This window comes from Electrona antarctica (genome assembly GCF_951216825.1).
Source record: "Electrona antarctica genome assembly, chromosome: 24".
Lineage (NCBI taxonomy): Eukaryota > Metazoa > Chordata > Actinopteri > Myctophiformes > Myctophidae > Electrona > Electrona antarctica.
In genome coordinates this window covers 10,198,290-10,212,326 of record NC_136803.1, presented here as the reverse complement: position 1 = coordinate 10,212,326, position 14,037 = coordinate 10,198,290, and the positions used below count along the sequence as shown (strand labels likewise).

At 44.6% G+C, this 14,037-nt stretch overlaps 1 protein-coding gene across 2 annotated transcripts in view; it reads left to right on the top strand.

The window, feature by feature from the left end:
- Positions 1–14,037, top strand: part of xirp2a (xin actin binding repeat containing 2a) — a 100,317-nt gene that overhangs the window by 67,399 nt on the left and 18,881 nt on the right. For both annotated transcript variants that reach the window (XM_079495736.1, XM_079495735.1), the window contains exon 4: positions 9,932–10,078. In XM_079495736.1, the coding sequence (XP_079351862.1) occupies positions 9,932–10,078 (147 nt within the window). The remainder of the gene's footprint in view (positions 1–9,931; positions 10,079–14,037) is intronic.

Here is a 14,037-nt window from a genome sequence, read left to right as displayed (position 1 = left end):
GCGCCCCGGCTGGCCAGGGGAGGTAGTTTTAGAGACCAGGATTACTGCATGTTTTTGTGAGGGTACCTACCCTATAGGGGACACGGGGAGAACATGCAAACTCCACACAGAAAGGCCCTTTCGCCAACCCCATCTCGGGTATGGGCACTGATGACGCGGAGGAGGGAACACGCCCCCAGCGCCCACAGCGTCCCCAGCGGGAATCGAACCCAGGACCTTCTAGCTGTGAGGCGACAGCACTACCGACTGTGCCACCGTGCCCCTTAAAATCATATGATATTTAGTCGGCTAAAACTAGATTAACACTAAAACATAGTTTTATTCCAAAGACTATGACTAAACTAAAATGAAAATTTGCTGTCAAAATCAACAGTGATCGGTGAGGACGCCACCAGTTCATCGGTAAGGCGACACTTCCACACGGATGTTGTAAACGAGACGCCACCCAGGACACTGTATACGCAGGCAGATAACAACACCACGAGTTGACACACACACACACACACACACACGTGCACGGAGGAACGCGCACGCACGCACGCATGCACGCACGCAGGCACACACACACACACACACACACACACACACACACACACACACACACACACACACACACACACAGTACGTATGGTATTTAAAGGGGCATTCCACTCATTTTCAACATTTTACTATGTCATTAATGTACCTTAGAGCTGTTGTGTGGAAATAATAAAAAAGTCCTCCCATTTTGTGTTTCCTAGAACTGTAATTATGAAAAAAATCATTAACATGGTGAATGGTGATTTTTTTCAGACCTCTAGTTCTAGGAAACACAAAATGGGGGGACTTTTTTATTATTTCCACACAACAGCTCTAAGGTATATTAATGACATAGTAAAATGTTGAAAATGAGTGGAATGCCCCTTTAAGTACATTTTATGTACTTTTACTTTACATTTTCTTTAGACTTTATTCATACTTTATACTGTACATTACATCTCAGAGGCAAATACTGAACTTTTTATTCCTCTACAATTATTTGACAGCTTTAGTTACTATTTATACCAAACATACATTATAGGGCAAATGCTTTTGTACAATTTTAACTGCAGGTCTTTTACTTGTTAGTTGTAACGGATTCTTTCGAAATTGTGGTTTTGCTACTTTTACTTAATAACTTGAGTTCTTCTTCCACCAATGACACGCATACCGTACGTGTGCACGCACGCACGCACGCACGCTCACAATAAAACACAATACTGTACAGCTGCACTAATACTGCAGATTCACATTATTTGCAAAGAACGGTAAAAGAATGTAGTCCAGACAGTAAAGAATTGTACTCCGTGCCAAAGACACATTACTTCACATTGTGTTGCTAAAACCCTGTCCATGTTCTTTCTTTTAAAATAAAACAAAGAAATCCTCTGGACAATGGAAGCATCATCCAGTTTGAGAAGGCCGTCTGGCTGCACTGATGCACTTTGTGAAAGCCATAATTGAATGTACGAGGGGCGTGCATTCAGTCATGGCTTTATGTCAGGCCTATGCGGGGAAATAAAGAGCCCTGAACTGGAACATTTATTTTCTTCTACAGCTTTTACTGCTAGAATGCCGTTCGATTTCCCCGTCTTTTGTATGAGGAGGACTCTCTCTGTCACACCCACCCACCCACTCACCCACATGCGTGAGCGAACACGTGTGAGCACACGCACACGAGCACACACACACACACACACACACACACACACACCCACCCACTCACCCACTCACCCACATGCGTGCGCGAACACGTGTGCACACACACACACACACACACACACACACACACACACACACACACACACACACACACACACACAAATGTCCAGGGTGGTATAGGAGGCGTGCCTATATTTCATTCTTTAACCACTTACATTGCTATTATTGGGGCAACTTTCGATCAATAAGCTATTTGATCTGCAAGCTTACATTCGATCTACAAGGTCACGACGCGTGCCACTGCAACGCGTTGTGAGCAGCAGGCCCGGATTAACAGTGGAACTTACTGGAGCTAAAGCTCCAGGGCCCGCAGCATGCAGGGCCCTGTGCGAGACTATTTCAAATAGGTACAGCTGTTGCTTCCGTCGAAACCGTATTCATAGTCACCGATTTGTAACGCAACACAGGAACCCCAGCTTGTGTTTTTGGTCGTCCAACAGTTCCTTAACCCAGGGGTTCTCAACCCGTGGGTCGCGACCCCTCGGGGGGTCGCCAAATTATTTTGGGGGGTCCCCAAATTATTTTCACGATTTTTCAAAAATAGCAGACCTACAAGCTCGTAGCGCGCCACTCGGTGGCGCGCTATGAGCTTGTAGATCTGCTATTTTTCAATAGCTAAATTATAACATAATGCTTAAAACACCAAAAGGCGTTCCCGCCCAAAATGGGTTAAGGTTATTGTAGCAGTCAATTTATATTGGGGGTCGGGAGGGGGCGGGGCGGGGGTCCCGAGACATTGCCAAAGCATTTCCGGGGGTCCCCGGCCAAAAACGTTGAGAACCCCTGCCTTAACCACTCGGTGGGAGGAGACTCAAAAATAGCTGATCCAGCGTTGGGGAGCAGCCTTAGAACTCTATGGGAGTAGCGGTAGTGCTGGCGGTGCGCTGAATACAAAGATTGTCGTTCTTGATTTGGTTGTAGCGCCAGGGCCCTCGGAGGGGTTGAATTGGCACTGTGTGAGCTTGTAGATTGGCTATATCTTCGGCAAAAAGAGATTTGTTGTAGAAGGGAAAAAAGCACGGACCAAGTACAGAGCAGACCCCGGTCAAGCCGATCTATAAGCTGTGAGCTTGTAGATCGCCAAAAGAAAGGTGGTTCAAGTACAGTGCCCAAGGTCCAGTTTACTAATTCTAGAGAGTTTAAGTGGGGAAGTATAAGTTTACAACTATAAGTACAGAGGGTTTAAGTAGTGAAGTATTAGTTTACTACAGTAAGTATTGAGGGTTTAGATTTGACCCCTGATACGGTTAATGCTGATCCAGGGTAGCAGCGTCCTGCAACAACAACAACCCCTGAACTGCAAACAATAACATTTAGCGATGCCTCAATTTTCACAGCTGTGCTATAATTTGTTATTCTGGAGGTTGGCGTCATATTTTACTGCGTAAAAAAAGCATCTTTGAGCGCTGAGTGAGTGAGTGAGTGATCCATCCCGGCAGGCCTCAACGTCGTGTCCTTGAAGCTAATGTACCTCGCCAGTAGCCGCGATGCGTGATGGACTGATTTAGCGACGCCCCCGTAGCTTCTCCGTCGCCCCGCCAGTCATTCATCAGGCGGCGCTCTGGCGCTCGCTCACGCAGAGGTGACACACCTCTGACAGTTTTCTGAAAAAGCTATGTTTCTATGTCAGTCGTTCTTCGATTTTTCAAAAATAGCAGACCTACAAGCTCGTAGCGCGCCACTCGGTGGCGCGCTATGAGCTTGTAGATCTGCTATTTTTCAATAGCTAAAGCATAACATAATGCGAACACCAAAAGGGGTTCCCGCCCAAAATGGGTTAAGTACAAGCACCAATACTGCAATTTAGGAATACTCCGTTACAAGTAAACGTCTGGAATTCGAAATGTAATTGAGTAAAAGTACAAGAGTATACTATTCGCATCAAAATGTACTTAAGGTACCAAAAGTAAAAGTATTCATTATGCTGAATGTTCCCTTTCAAGTTTTCAAATGTATACTATATACACATATTTTGAAAATAGCAGATCTACAAGCTCACAATGCGTCGCGATGCGACGCATTGTGAGCTTGTAGATCGGCTATTTTCTAAATATGGGCTATGTCCGAAAAGTATATAGGGATGAAGTGGTTACTGTATGTTATGTAATTATAATCGAAATCTACAGTAACAAGTAACTAGTAACTGAAGTACAATATTTGCCTTTGAGATGTAGTTGGAAATTGTTGGAAAATGTTGGAAATTGGAAATACTAAAGTAAAGTTTAAATACTTCCAAATTGTACTTAAAAGGATCCCTGGCTAATGAGACAACTATGCCTTAAAACATTATACTTAATACTTTCAATCAATAGGAGCTTCTCCTGTCGCAAGTTGATGTGGTCCAGAGTGCATATGCTAATAAAAAACAACTTTATGCTTCCTAATGATAATATGAGCATCAAAGCAATATTTTAAATACTTTTTATTAGCATGTGCATTCCAAATATTCCATAGGGCTGGACCACACATAGACATATGACATCATCAACTTGCGACAGGAGCAGTTCCTATTGAGTGAAAGATTCTCTATTTATGAAATAAATAAAATATTTAAAGTGTTTTAAAAGGACAAGTATAATGTTTTAAGGCATATCACATATCATCTTAGCCAGGTTTCCTTTTAACCCATTTTGGCGGGAACCCCCTTTGGTGTTGGCATTATGTTATCCTTTAGCTATTGAAAAATATCAGATCTACAAGCTCATAGCGTGCCACCGAGTGGCGCGCTACGAGCTTGTAGGTCTGCTATTTTTTTCAGAAAACTGTCAGGATGTAGAAGACATTTTTAGAATCTGATCTCAGGTCAAAATGGGTTTCAGTACCGTATTTAAGTAAATGCACTTAGTTACTTTACACCCCTGTCTGCCGGAAGGCTCCTCCGCGCTGCCGCTGAGGCACAGCGCTTCACGCATCAAATCCAGTCAGGTCCACTTTAGCAACTTCAAGATCTTCAGCTTCAGGATGACAATGTGAGACTGAAAGGTGTGTACATGATGTGACAGTGAGGACGGTCCTGTTCACCACAATGTGAGACTGAAAGGTGTGTACATGATGTGACAGTGAGGACGGTCCTGTTCACCACAATGTGAGACTTAAAGGTGTGTACATGATGTGACAGTGAGGACGGTCCTGTCCGTCACAATGTGAGACTGAAAGGTGTGTACATGATGTGACAGTGAGGACGGTCGTGTCCATCACAATGTGAGACTGAAAGGTGTGTACATGATGTGACAGTGAGGAGACGGTCCTGTTCGTCACAATGTGAGACTGAAAGGTGTGTACATGTGACAGTGAGGACGTTCCTGTTCAACACAATGTGAGACTGAAAGGTGTGTACATGTTGTGACAGTGAGGACGGTCCTATTCAACACAATGTGAGACTTAAAGGTGTGTACATGATGTGACAGTGAGGAGACGGTCCTGTCCATCACAATGTGAGACTGAAAGGTGTGTACATGATGTGACAGTGAGGACGGTCCTATTCATCACAATGTGAGACTGAAACGTGTGTACATGATGTGACAGTGAGGACGGTCCTGTTCGCCACAATGTGAGACTGAAAGGTGTGTACATGATGTGACAGTGTGGACGGTCCTGTCCGTCACAATGTGAGACTGAAAGGTGTGTACATGATGTGACAGTGAGGACGGTCCTGTCCGTCACAATGTGAGACTGAAAGGTGTGTACATGTGACAGTGAGGACGGTCCTGTTCACCACAATGTGAGACTGAAAGGTGTGTACGTGATGTGACAGTGAGGACGGTCCTGTTCACCACAATGTGAGACTGAAAGGTGTGTACGTGATGTGACAGTGAGGACGGTCCTGTTCACCACAATGTGAGACTGAAAGGTGTGTACGTGATGTGACAGTGAGGACGGTCCTGTTCACCACAATGTGAGACTGAAAGGTGTGTACGTGATGTGACAGTGAGGACGGTCCTGTTCGTCACAATGTGAGACTGAAAGGTGTGTACATGTTGTGACAGTGAGGAGACGGTCCTGTTCGCCACAATGTGAGACTGAAAGGTGTGTACGTGATGTGACAGTGAGGACGGTCCTCTTCATCACAATGTGAGACTGAAAGGTTTGTACATGATGTGACAGTGAGGACGGTCTTATTTATTTAGGACCACCTTTGGCTCACCTTTCTATAAATATATTATGGTACGGTGAGGTCACTTCTATTTCTAAACAAGAGTTACAAGCTGCTTTGCAGTGAAGCATTTAGAACAGGAGAAAACGATACACATTCAAAATGTCACAGACTACACACGGTGTACTCTGCACGGGCACGGTGGCACAGTCGCCTCACAGCTAGAAGGTCCTGGGTTCGATTCTCACTGGGGAGGCCGTGGGCACAGCCTGGGGGCCCATAGAAGGAAGCATGAGGCCAGTCCGCTGTCCCTCCAGGTTGGCAGAGGCAGCGCAGTGCCCAGGATTACATTAGATAATTGACACTGGCTGAAAAAAGTTAAAAAAAAACAGCAGAAGGCGGTTCCATAGAGTGATAGAATTGACTAGAATACAAATGAAAGAATATATTTGTGTTTCTTGGATGCGCACCAAGCTCCTGAGTGCCAATTAACACTTGTGACAGTTGACTAGAACACCTGTGGGCGGTTGGATATTTAACTACCTAGAGTCATTATCTTATTTAATGAGTACATTGTGCAAAATGGGCGGACAGTCAGTGAATATTGTACACCTGTCAAGCTTACAATGCATCGTACTTAACACTCTGCATTTTGCCGTGTCTTCTTGGGGTATTATTAGATGCTGACTTTAACCTCCTTGACCTCAAATCATGTCCCCGGGAGTCTTTCTCATTAGGTGTGTGTGTGTGTGTGTGTGTGTGTGTGTGTGTGTGTGTGTGTGTGTGTGTGTGTGTGTGTGTGTGTGTGTGTGTGTGTGTGTGTGTGTGTGTGTGTGTGTGTGTGTGTGTGTGTGTGTGTGTGTGTGTGTGTGTGTGTGTGTGTGTGCGTGCGTGCGTGCGTGCGTGCGTGCGTGCGTGCGTGCGTGCGCGTGCGTGCGTGTGTGCGTGTGCGTGCGGCCTGGTTGTCACTCTGTGTTGCTTCACCACACTAATTGACAGATGATGTGTTTGGATGACGGATGTTGTTTCGATCTCGCTGGCTTGTCACATGCTTGAGTCTGCTGTTACCTCGACATGATCAATGATAGACTGCTAAGCTTTACTGGCTTACGTGCTTACAGGAATGCTATAGGAAGCCTATGTGTGAAAACGGAGCCAAGGACACACTGGCACATGATGTAGATGTTTATATAATCTCGCGTCGCCAGACAACTATTCCACACTCTCCGAATGCTACTGTATATAGAGGAACTACACGTCCCGAAAAATCTGTTTGTCATTTTTCCGTTCACGAAAAATATATTTTAAAATATCTTTATCGAAGAGGAGACAGGGGACAGGGTGAGATGGAGGCAGATGATTTGCTTTGGTGACACCTGAAGGGAAAAGCCGAAATGGACAAGGCGTGTTTAGACACTGTCATACAACCATGTATAAAATTGGGCATTGATTCATAAAAGAGAACAAATAGAAGAAAGATGATATATGGACATTTGATATGGCGCATAGTTACACACCTACAGCAAGCATCTGTGAATTCACTTCACCGTCTGTGTATGAAGTGGAAAACTGAGGGGATGTAATTGTGCTTCTGCAGAAAGACAGAAAGAGCTTGACTTACTGGAGACTACAGTACTTTGTTAGATGATCAACAGAAAGGAGCTTATTAGCTCTCGTTCAGATGTTGTTGTCATACAATCTTTAATAGGCCTTTTTTTAGCTACGGTAAAGTATTAGGAATGAAACTTTCACTAATTGTGTGTTTATCTGTTTGTGTTTTGGGCAATTTTATTTAATTTAATTTATTGGCCGTAAGATTGGAGCTGCCCAATTTCTATTGCATAAATGCTACCAATTGTTGTTGCATTGTTGTTGCTTTAAAGATGGAGTGCTGTGTTTCTTATTGATATGATATTGCATGTGATGTCACTATATCACTGTCATTTCAATTGGGCCTTTTGACCTGGGCCTCGATTGGGCCTTTTGAGATACCAAAAATACACAGGGAAGATATATTTAAATATTCTAACCACACGGGTCTATTAGAGTAATGTTAACTCCATAGACACATACAAAACAGAAAACAAAAATCACGGACCTCCCATTTTGGGCGGGAACCCCTTTTGGTGTTAGCATTATGTTATGCTTTAGCTATTGAAAAATAGCAGATCTACAAGCTCATAGCGCGCCACCGAGTGGCGCGCTACGAGCTTGTAGGTCTGCTATTTTTGAAAAATCACGGAACGACTGACATAGAAACATAGCTTTTTCAGAAAACTGTCAGGATTAGAAGACATTTTTAGAATCTGATCTCAGGTCAAAATGGGTTAAATGTCTGGTATTGTATATTGTCTTTCTGCTACTTCTGCACCGTTCACGTTCACCCCTAAAATTAAATAAAGGTCTCTTTTGTTCCATTACATTGGGCCATTCTTACAGTGCAGTGGTTTTCAACCAGTGGTCCAGGGACCACCAGCGGTCCTTGAGGAGGTTCCAGGTGGTCCCCAGCTAAATGATGGAGAGTTGCTAACCAAATGGACCCTTATAGATCTTTAACTCTTGAGAGCGTATAAGATGAAACCACATGTACCCTTATGGGTTTCATTTGGTTTCATTTTACGCTCCCAAAAGTTAAATTATTAGCAAAAGGTTCATTTACAAGAGGTCTACATATTATGTAGAGAATATAGAAGAATTGTTATTTTAATCAAAGTTTGCCTGTTATCTCTCCTATGGTACCACATCAATACAGTATGGAATTGTGGACAAAATACTCCAACGACCAACAAAATATTATACTAATATTATACTATTATACTAAATGTCATCAAATGGTGGTCCGTGGCTCAAATGCCGAATATATATATATAATGAGCCTTGATAAGAAAACGGTTGAAAACCACTGTTATAGTGGGCTGGAGTGGATACTAGATAGTTTTCTTCTGCACTTAATGTACTTGTTCTTGTCTGCTTGCATATAGAGACCTAATTATGCACACATGGACCCAGGAGTAAAGCCTGTAGGTTATGAGCTAAAAGTAATCTTGCCCAATGCTTTTTACTCCCTCTAGAGGATCAGACTGGAACTACCCCCCCACCACCCGGTATCTTGTTAACAAGTTGGGCTTTCAATGCCAGCTGGCAGCAATGTTTGGGGGAAATGCATATACTGTACATAACATCAGAGCAAGCTGCTAACATTATTTTTGCTCTTGACCAAATGGCCATAATAAAGTGAACGTTTTCCACATGCTAAAAGACACCATTAGGATGGGGAGAGATCAGTTCACTTTGTATTACATCCAATTACCTCCGTCTGCTCTACCACCACAGCCCAGTGGTTCTCATCTCCACTCCTCAGGGAGCCACTGAGCCGCTGCTGCTTTTCATTCTAGACACTTAACCCGTTTTGGGCGGGAAACCCTTTTGGTGTTAGCATTATGTTTTAATGTTTAAAATTAATATAGTAGAAAAATATAAAACATCATCATAAACCTCTTATATTGCACCATTTCCATCCATATGATTCTATGATTCTATTCTATCTATCCATGCATTCTACCAAATGCATGGATGTTAGAAAGAAAAAAAGTTTATTTTATTTTATTTTTTCCCTTATTTTTCTATTTCTATTTTTTGTTGTTCATCTTTGTTATTATTTTGCATTAATGCAAGATAAGCAAGTAAAAAAGGATAGGCACTATATAAGCTACGGCTTCAGCCTATACCTTTTTCGGTCCAAACAATAAAATGCCTTTGCTGCTGTAATAATCATGTACATGTTGTTTTAAGACCGAAATAAAACTATTCATTCATTATGCTTTAGCTATTGAAAAATAGCAGATCTACAAGCTCAGCTTGTAGGTCTGCTATTTTTGAAAAATCGGAAGAACGACTGACATAGAAACATAGCTTTTTCAGAAAACTGTCATTTTCAAACAGACATTTTTAGAATCTGATCTCAGGTCAAAATGGGTTAATAAGGTACCAATTTAGACCTGGGGCAAGTTCCCCAAGGGAACCGTGCGGCGCCCATTAAGAACTGTATATACGTTAATGATGAAAGCTTATGTACTCTTCCTTTTTTGTTTTCTGTAGGCAATGGATGAGTCTGAGGCGTGTTCGCTGCCAGGAGGCCTGGCCAGTGTCAAGAAGCAGTTTGAGAGCCAGGAGTTTTCCTCCTCTTCCATGTCCACTGCCACGTCCCAGAGCACCGTCACCCACGTCCAGCAGAGATCCACGCAGGTACAGTACAGTGGAAGTGTCTCTGTCTGAACACATCTTAAAGGAGCATTCAGTGATTTGGGTGATTTGGAAAACCACCCAGTCCGCCCTGGTAACAAAATGTGCACATGCACGCTCTACAGTGGGGGGGAAGTGCAACAGGCCAACAGCATGTGCACCAAGGCCCGCCCCTACTTGATCATGATTGGAGGAAGGCCCCTCTCATCCGGATTGGATGAAGGTTTTGCCACCCGCCACCAAAACTGAAACTAGGGTTTTTTGACCCCAGGGGCTCACTGGGGACAGGGAGGAACTCCTTATATGGTCAACACACTCTATAGTAGGGAGGATTATCCAGAAAAAAAGAACAAATAAGTGATATTTGAATTAAGTCAAATCACTGAATATACCTTTAACCACATGGCCCACAGGTCATCAACATGTCCACACACAGACACACATGTGTCTGTGGCAAAGAACTTGATGGTCCAGCTTGTCCGTGGCAAAATGTTTGGTTTTCTTTTTAACACACCATTATACTGTTCTTATTTTGATCACAAGACCCTTTACTGAATGTCTCCAGGTTTTCTTCAGAATTATTGCGACTGCATTTATTGCGAGGTCGCATTTACTATAGAATTGTACATTTTTTTGTGTCCATGTCTCTCAGCCATTATAAAATACAAGGTCACCTGAGACCTATTGTGGCTTATTGCTTTTAGTCTTGTGCTCATTGTGATGGTTTCAGATACTACAGGCTGGAGAAGTGAAATCTAGAGAGAATGGATTCAGAATGACACTGGTAGTAACTGGTAGAGTGTGATAATGAACTTTATTTATTTTATTTATATAGCACCTTTCAGAGCAAGGCTCCAAAGTGCTGTACAGTACAAGGTTAAAAAACAAAACAAAAACAGAAACAACATATAGCAAGTCACAATCAAGAGCAGTTTAAAAGCGAGAAACACAAAGGGAAAAAAGACAAAAATAATAAATAAAATATCAACATTTGGAAATGTCTCCTATAGCAAGGGTAAAAAACATTCTATGTAGAGGTGAGTCTTTAAAAGTGACTTGAACACAGGCACAGATGGTGCTAGCCTTACATGCACCGGTAGAGCATTCCACAATCTGGGCGCCCCTGTGGGGAGTTCAGCCTTCAAAGCAGACCCCCCTCCCCTTCCCCCTGATATGAGCTATACTACGTCTCATTTTGGGTATAAACCGGTATACAAATGAACCTGTGTTGTCCGTGACATATGGAGGAAAATCTAGCGGCTTCTGAAAAGGTTTCCGTGCTGCAGCTGAGGCTCATTATGTAGAGAATTGGCTGATAAAGGCCTGGACTCCGTAAGGGCAGATCAAGGAACTTTGCTCGCCTCGTTGGCTCGCTTTACTCTCCCCGCCTCCCCCGTGTGAGGAAAATGCCAGAGACTCACATTCTTTTACATTATGTAAAAGTATCAATACTGCAATATAACAATACTCTCTTAAGCCCAAAACACACCAAAGGGTCAAGACGGAGACAAGGCGGTTTTAGCGTTCGTCCCAGCGGTGTGATATGTCCTGTTGCGCGTCGACCCAAGTCGTCCCAAGTGGTTCAACTGGTTCAATTCGATGGCCCAAACCTCACCAAAGGGTCGTCATGCAACTCCTCGCAACTGTTTGGAGTTGCGAGGAGTTGCATGGAGACCCTTTGGTGTGATTTGGGCTTTACAAGTAAAATACCAAAATGTACTTTAGTCAAAGTACTGGCATCAAAAATGTACCAAAAGTAAAAGTAAGTACTCATTATGCAGAATGTCCAGTTTCAAGTTTTTCAAATGAAATGTGACGCATTGTGAGCTTGTAGATCTGCTATTTTCAAATGGCCAAAATGTACATATAAGGGCTTGAAGCGGTTAATGTACGTTTTGTAATAATAATCCAAATATACAAAGTAACTAAAGCCGTCAATAATTGTAGTGGAGTAAAAGTACAATATTTGCCTCTGAGATGTAGTGGAGTAGAAGTAAAAAAAAAAATTGGAATTACTCCAATAGTAATTAAAAGCACAAATAATTCAAAAGAAAATTGTACTTAAGTACTGTACTTAAGTAAATGTACTTAGTTACTTTACACCACTGGTCACTGCTGGCTGATGGGTGGGCTAAAGGCAGTGCCGTGGTCTCTGGCCGGACCTGGGCGACGTACGTAAGGTCAAACCCGCCACCATGCCCCTCACCCCATCTGCTCGCTGACCTGGGGGACGTAAGGTCAAACCCGCCACCATGCCCCTCACCCCATCTGCTCGCTGACCTGGGGGACGTAAGGTCAAACCCACCGCCATGCCACTCACCCCATCTGCTCGCCGGACCTGGGCGACGTAAGGTCAAACCCACCGCCATGCCACTCACCCCATCTGCTCGCCGGACCTGGGCGACGTAAGGTCAAACCCTCCGCCATGCCCCTCACCCCATCTGCTCGCTGACCTGGGCGACCTAAGGTCAAACCCGCCGCCATGCCCCTCACCCCATCTGCTCGCTGACCTGGGCGACGTAAGGTCAAACCCTCCGCCATGCCCCTCACCCCATCTGCTCGCTGACCTGGGCGACCTAAGGTCAAACCCGCCGCCATGCCCCTCACCCCATCTGCTCGCTGACCTGGGGGACGTAAGGTCAAACCCTCCGCCATGCCACTCACCCCATCTGCTCGCTGACCTGGGCGACGTAAGGTCAAACCCGCCACCATGCCCCTCACCCCATCTGCTCGCCGGACCTGGGCGACGTAAGGTCAAACCCACCACCATGCCCCTCACCCCATCTGCTCGCTGACCTGGGCGACGTAAGGTCAAACCCGCCGCCATGCCACTCACCCCATCTGCTCGCTGACCTGGGCGACGTAAGGTCAAACCCTCCGCCATGCCACTCACCCCATCTGCTCGCTGACCTGGGCGACGTAAGGTCAAACCCGCCGCCATGCCACTCACCCCATCTGCTCGCTGACCTGGGCGACGTAAGGTCAAACCCTCCGCCATGCCACTCACCCCATCTGCTCGCTGACCTGGGGGACGTAAGGTCAAACCCACCGCCATGCCACTCGCCCCATCTGCTCGCTCAGGCGAGAGGCAGAATGGGTTCATTGAGCATGGCATGCCAGGGTCTTTTCTGAATGCCTAACGATTTGCATCGGGGGTTTGGGACTGAGAGGATAAAGGAATGTCTGTCTTTTTTGGGTTTTTGTTTTGTTTTAGTGTGCCACTTCTCAATGTGCAGACACTTCCAACCTGCACACTCAGCTCAGCTCAACGCAACGTTTATTTCTCTCCATCACTTAATAATCTATTGCTATTTCTTTCCAATAGTGCTCTGTCACTTAAGTGGAACTACAGCTACAGTTCTCTCTCTCTGTCTCTCTGTCTCTCTCTCTCTCTCTCTCTCTCTCTCTCTCTCTCTCTCTCTCTCTCTCTCTCTCTCTCTCTCTCTCTCTCTCTCTCTCTCTCTCTCTCTCTCTCTCTCTCTATCCCTCTCTCTCTCTCTCTCTTTCTCAGAAGAAGAAGAAGCTCAAGAACAGAGACAATCACACAGCATTTTTGACGCTCGGGGGGTGCCCGACCGCTCAAAGCGCGATCGGGATCAGCCCGATCAACATCAAGAATGTTTGATATTTGCTCTGCCCCGCTCCGATTATCCTGTAGTGTGTGGTGCTATCAGATTTCAGATTGAAAAAAATCGGCTAGTGTAAGGCCACCTTTAGACCCCGTTTAGACATAGACGATCCGCAGTTAAAACCGCATAACTTTTCAATCGTTTTTCCCTTTCATCTACACTCTGCCGACCAAAACGGTGAATGAATCCGTTCATTTTTTAAACCGGGTCCCAGAGAGTGGATAAATATGAAACCGCAACTTTTGCGCCACTCTGTGGACATCCAAATCCGCATATTTCCTGAACCGATGACGCAAAAGCCCACATGTGTTTTAACACGCATGCGCCACCCCC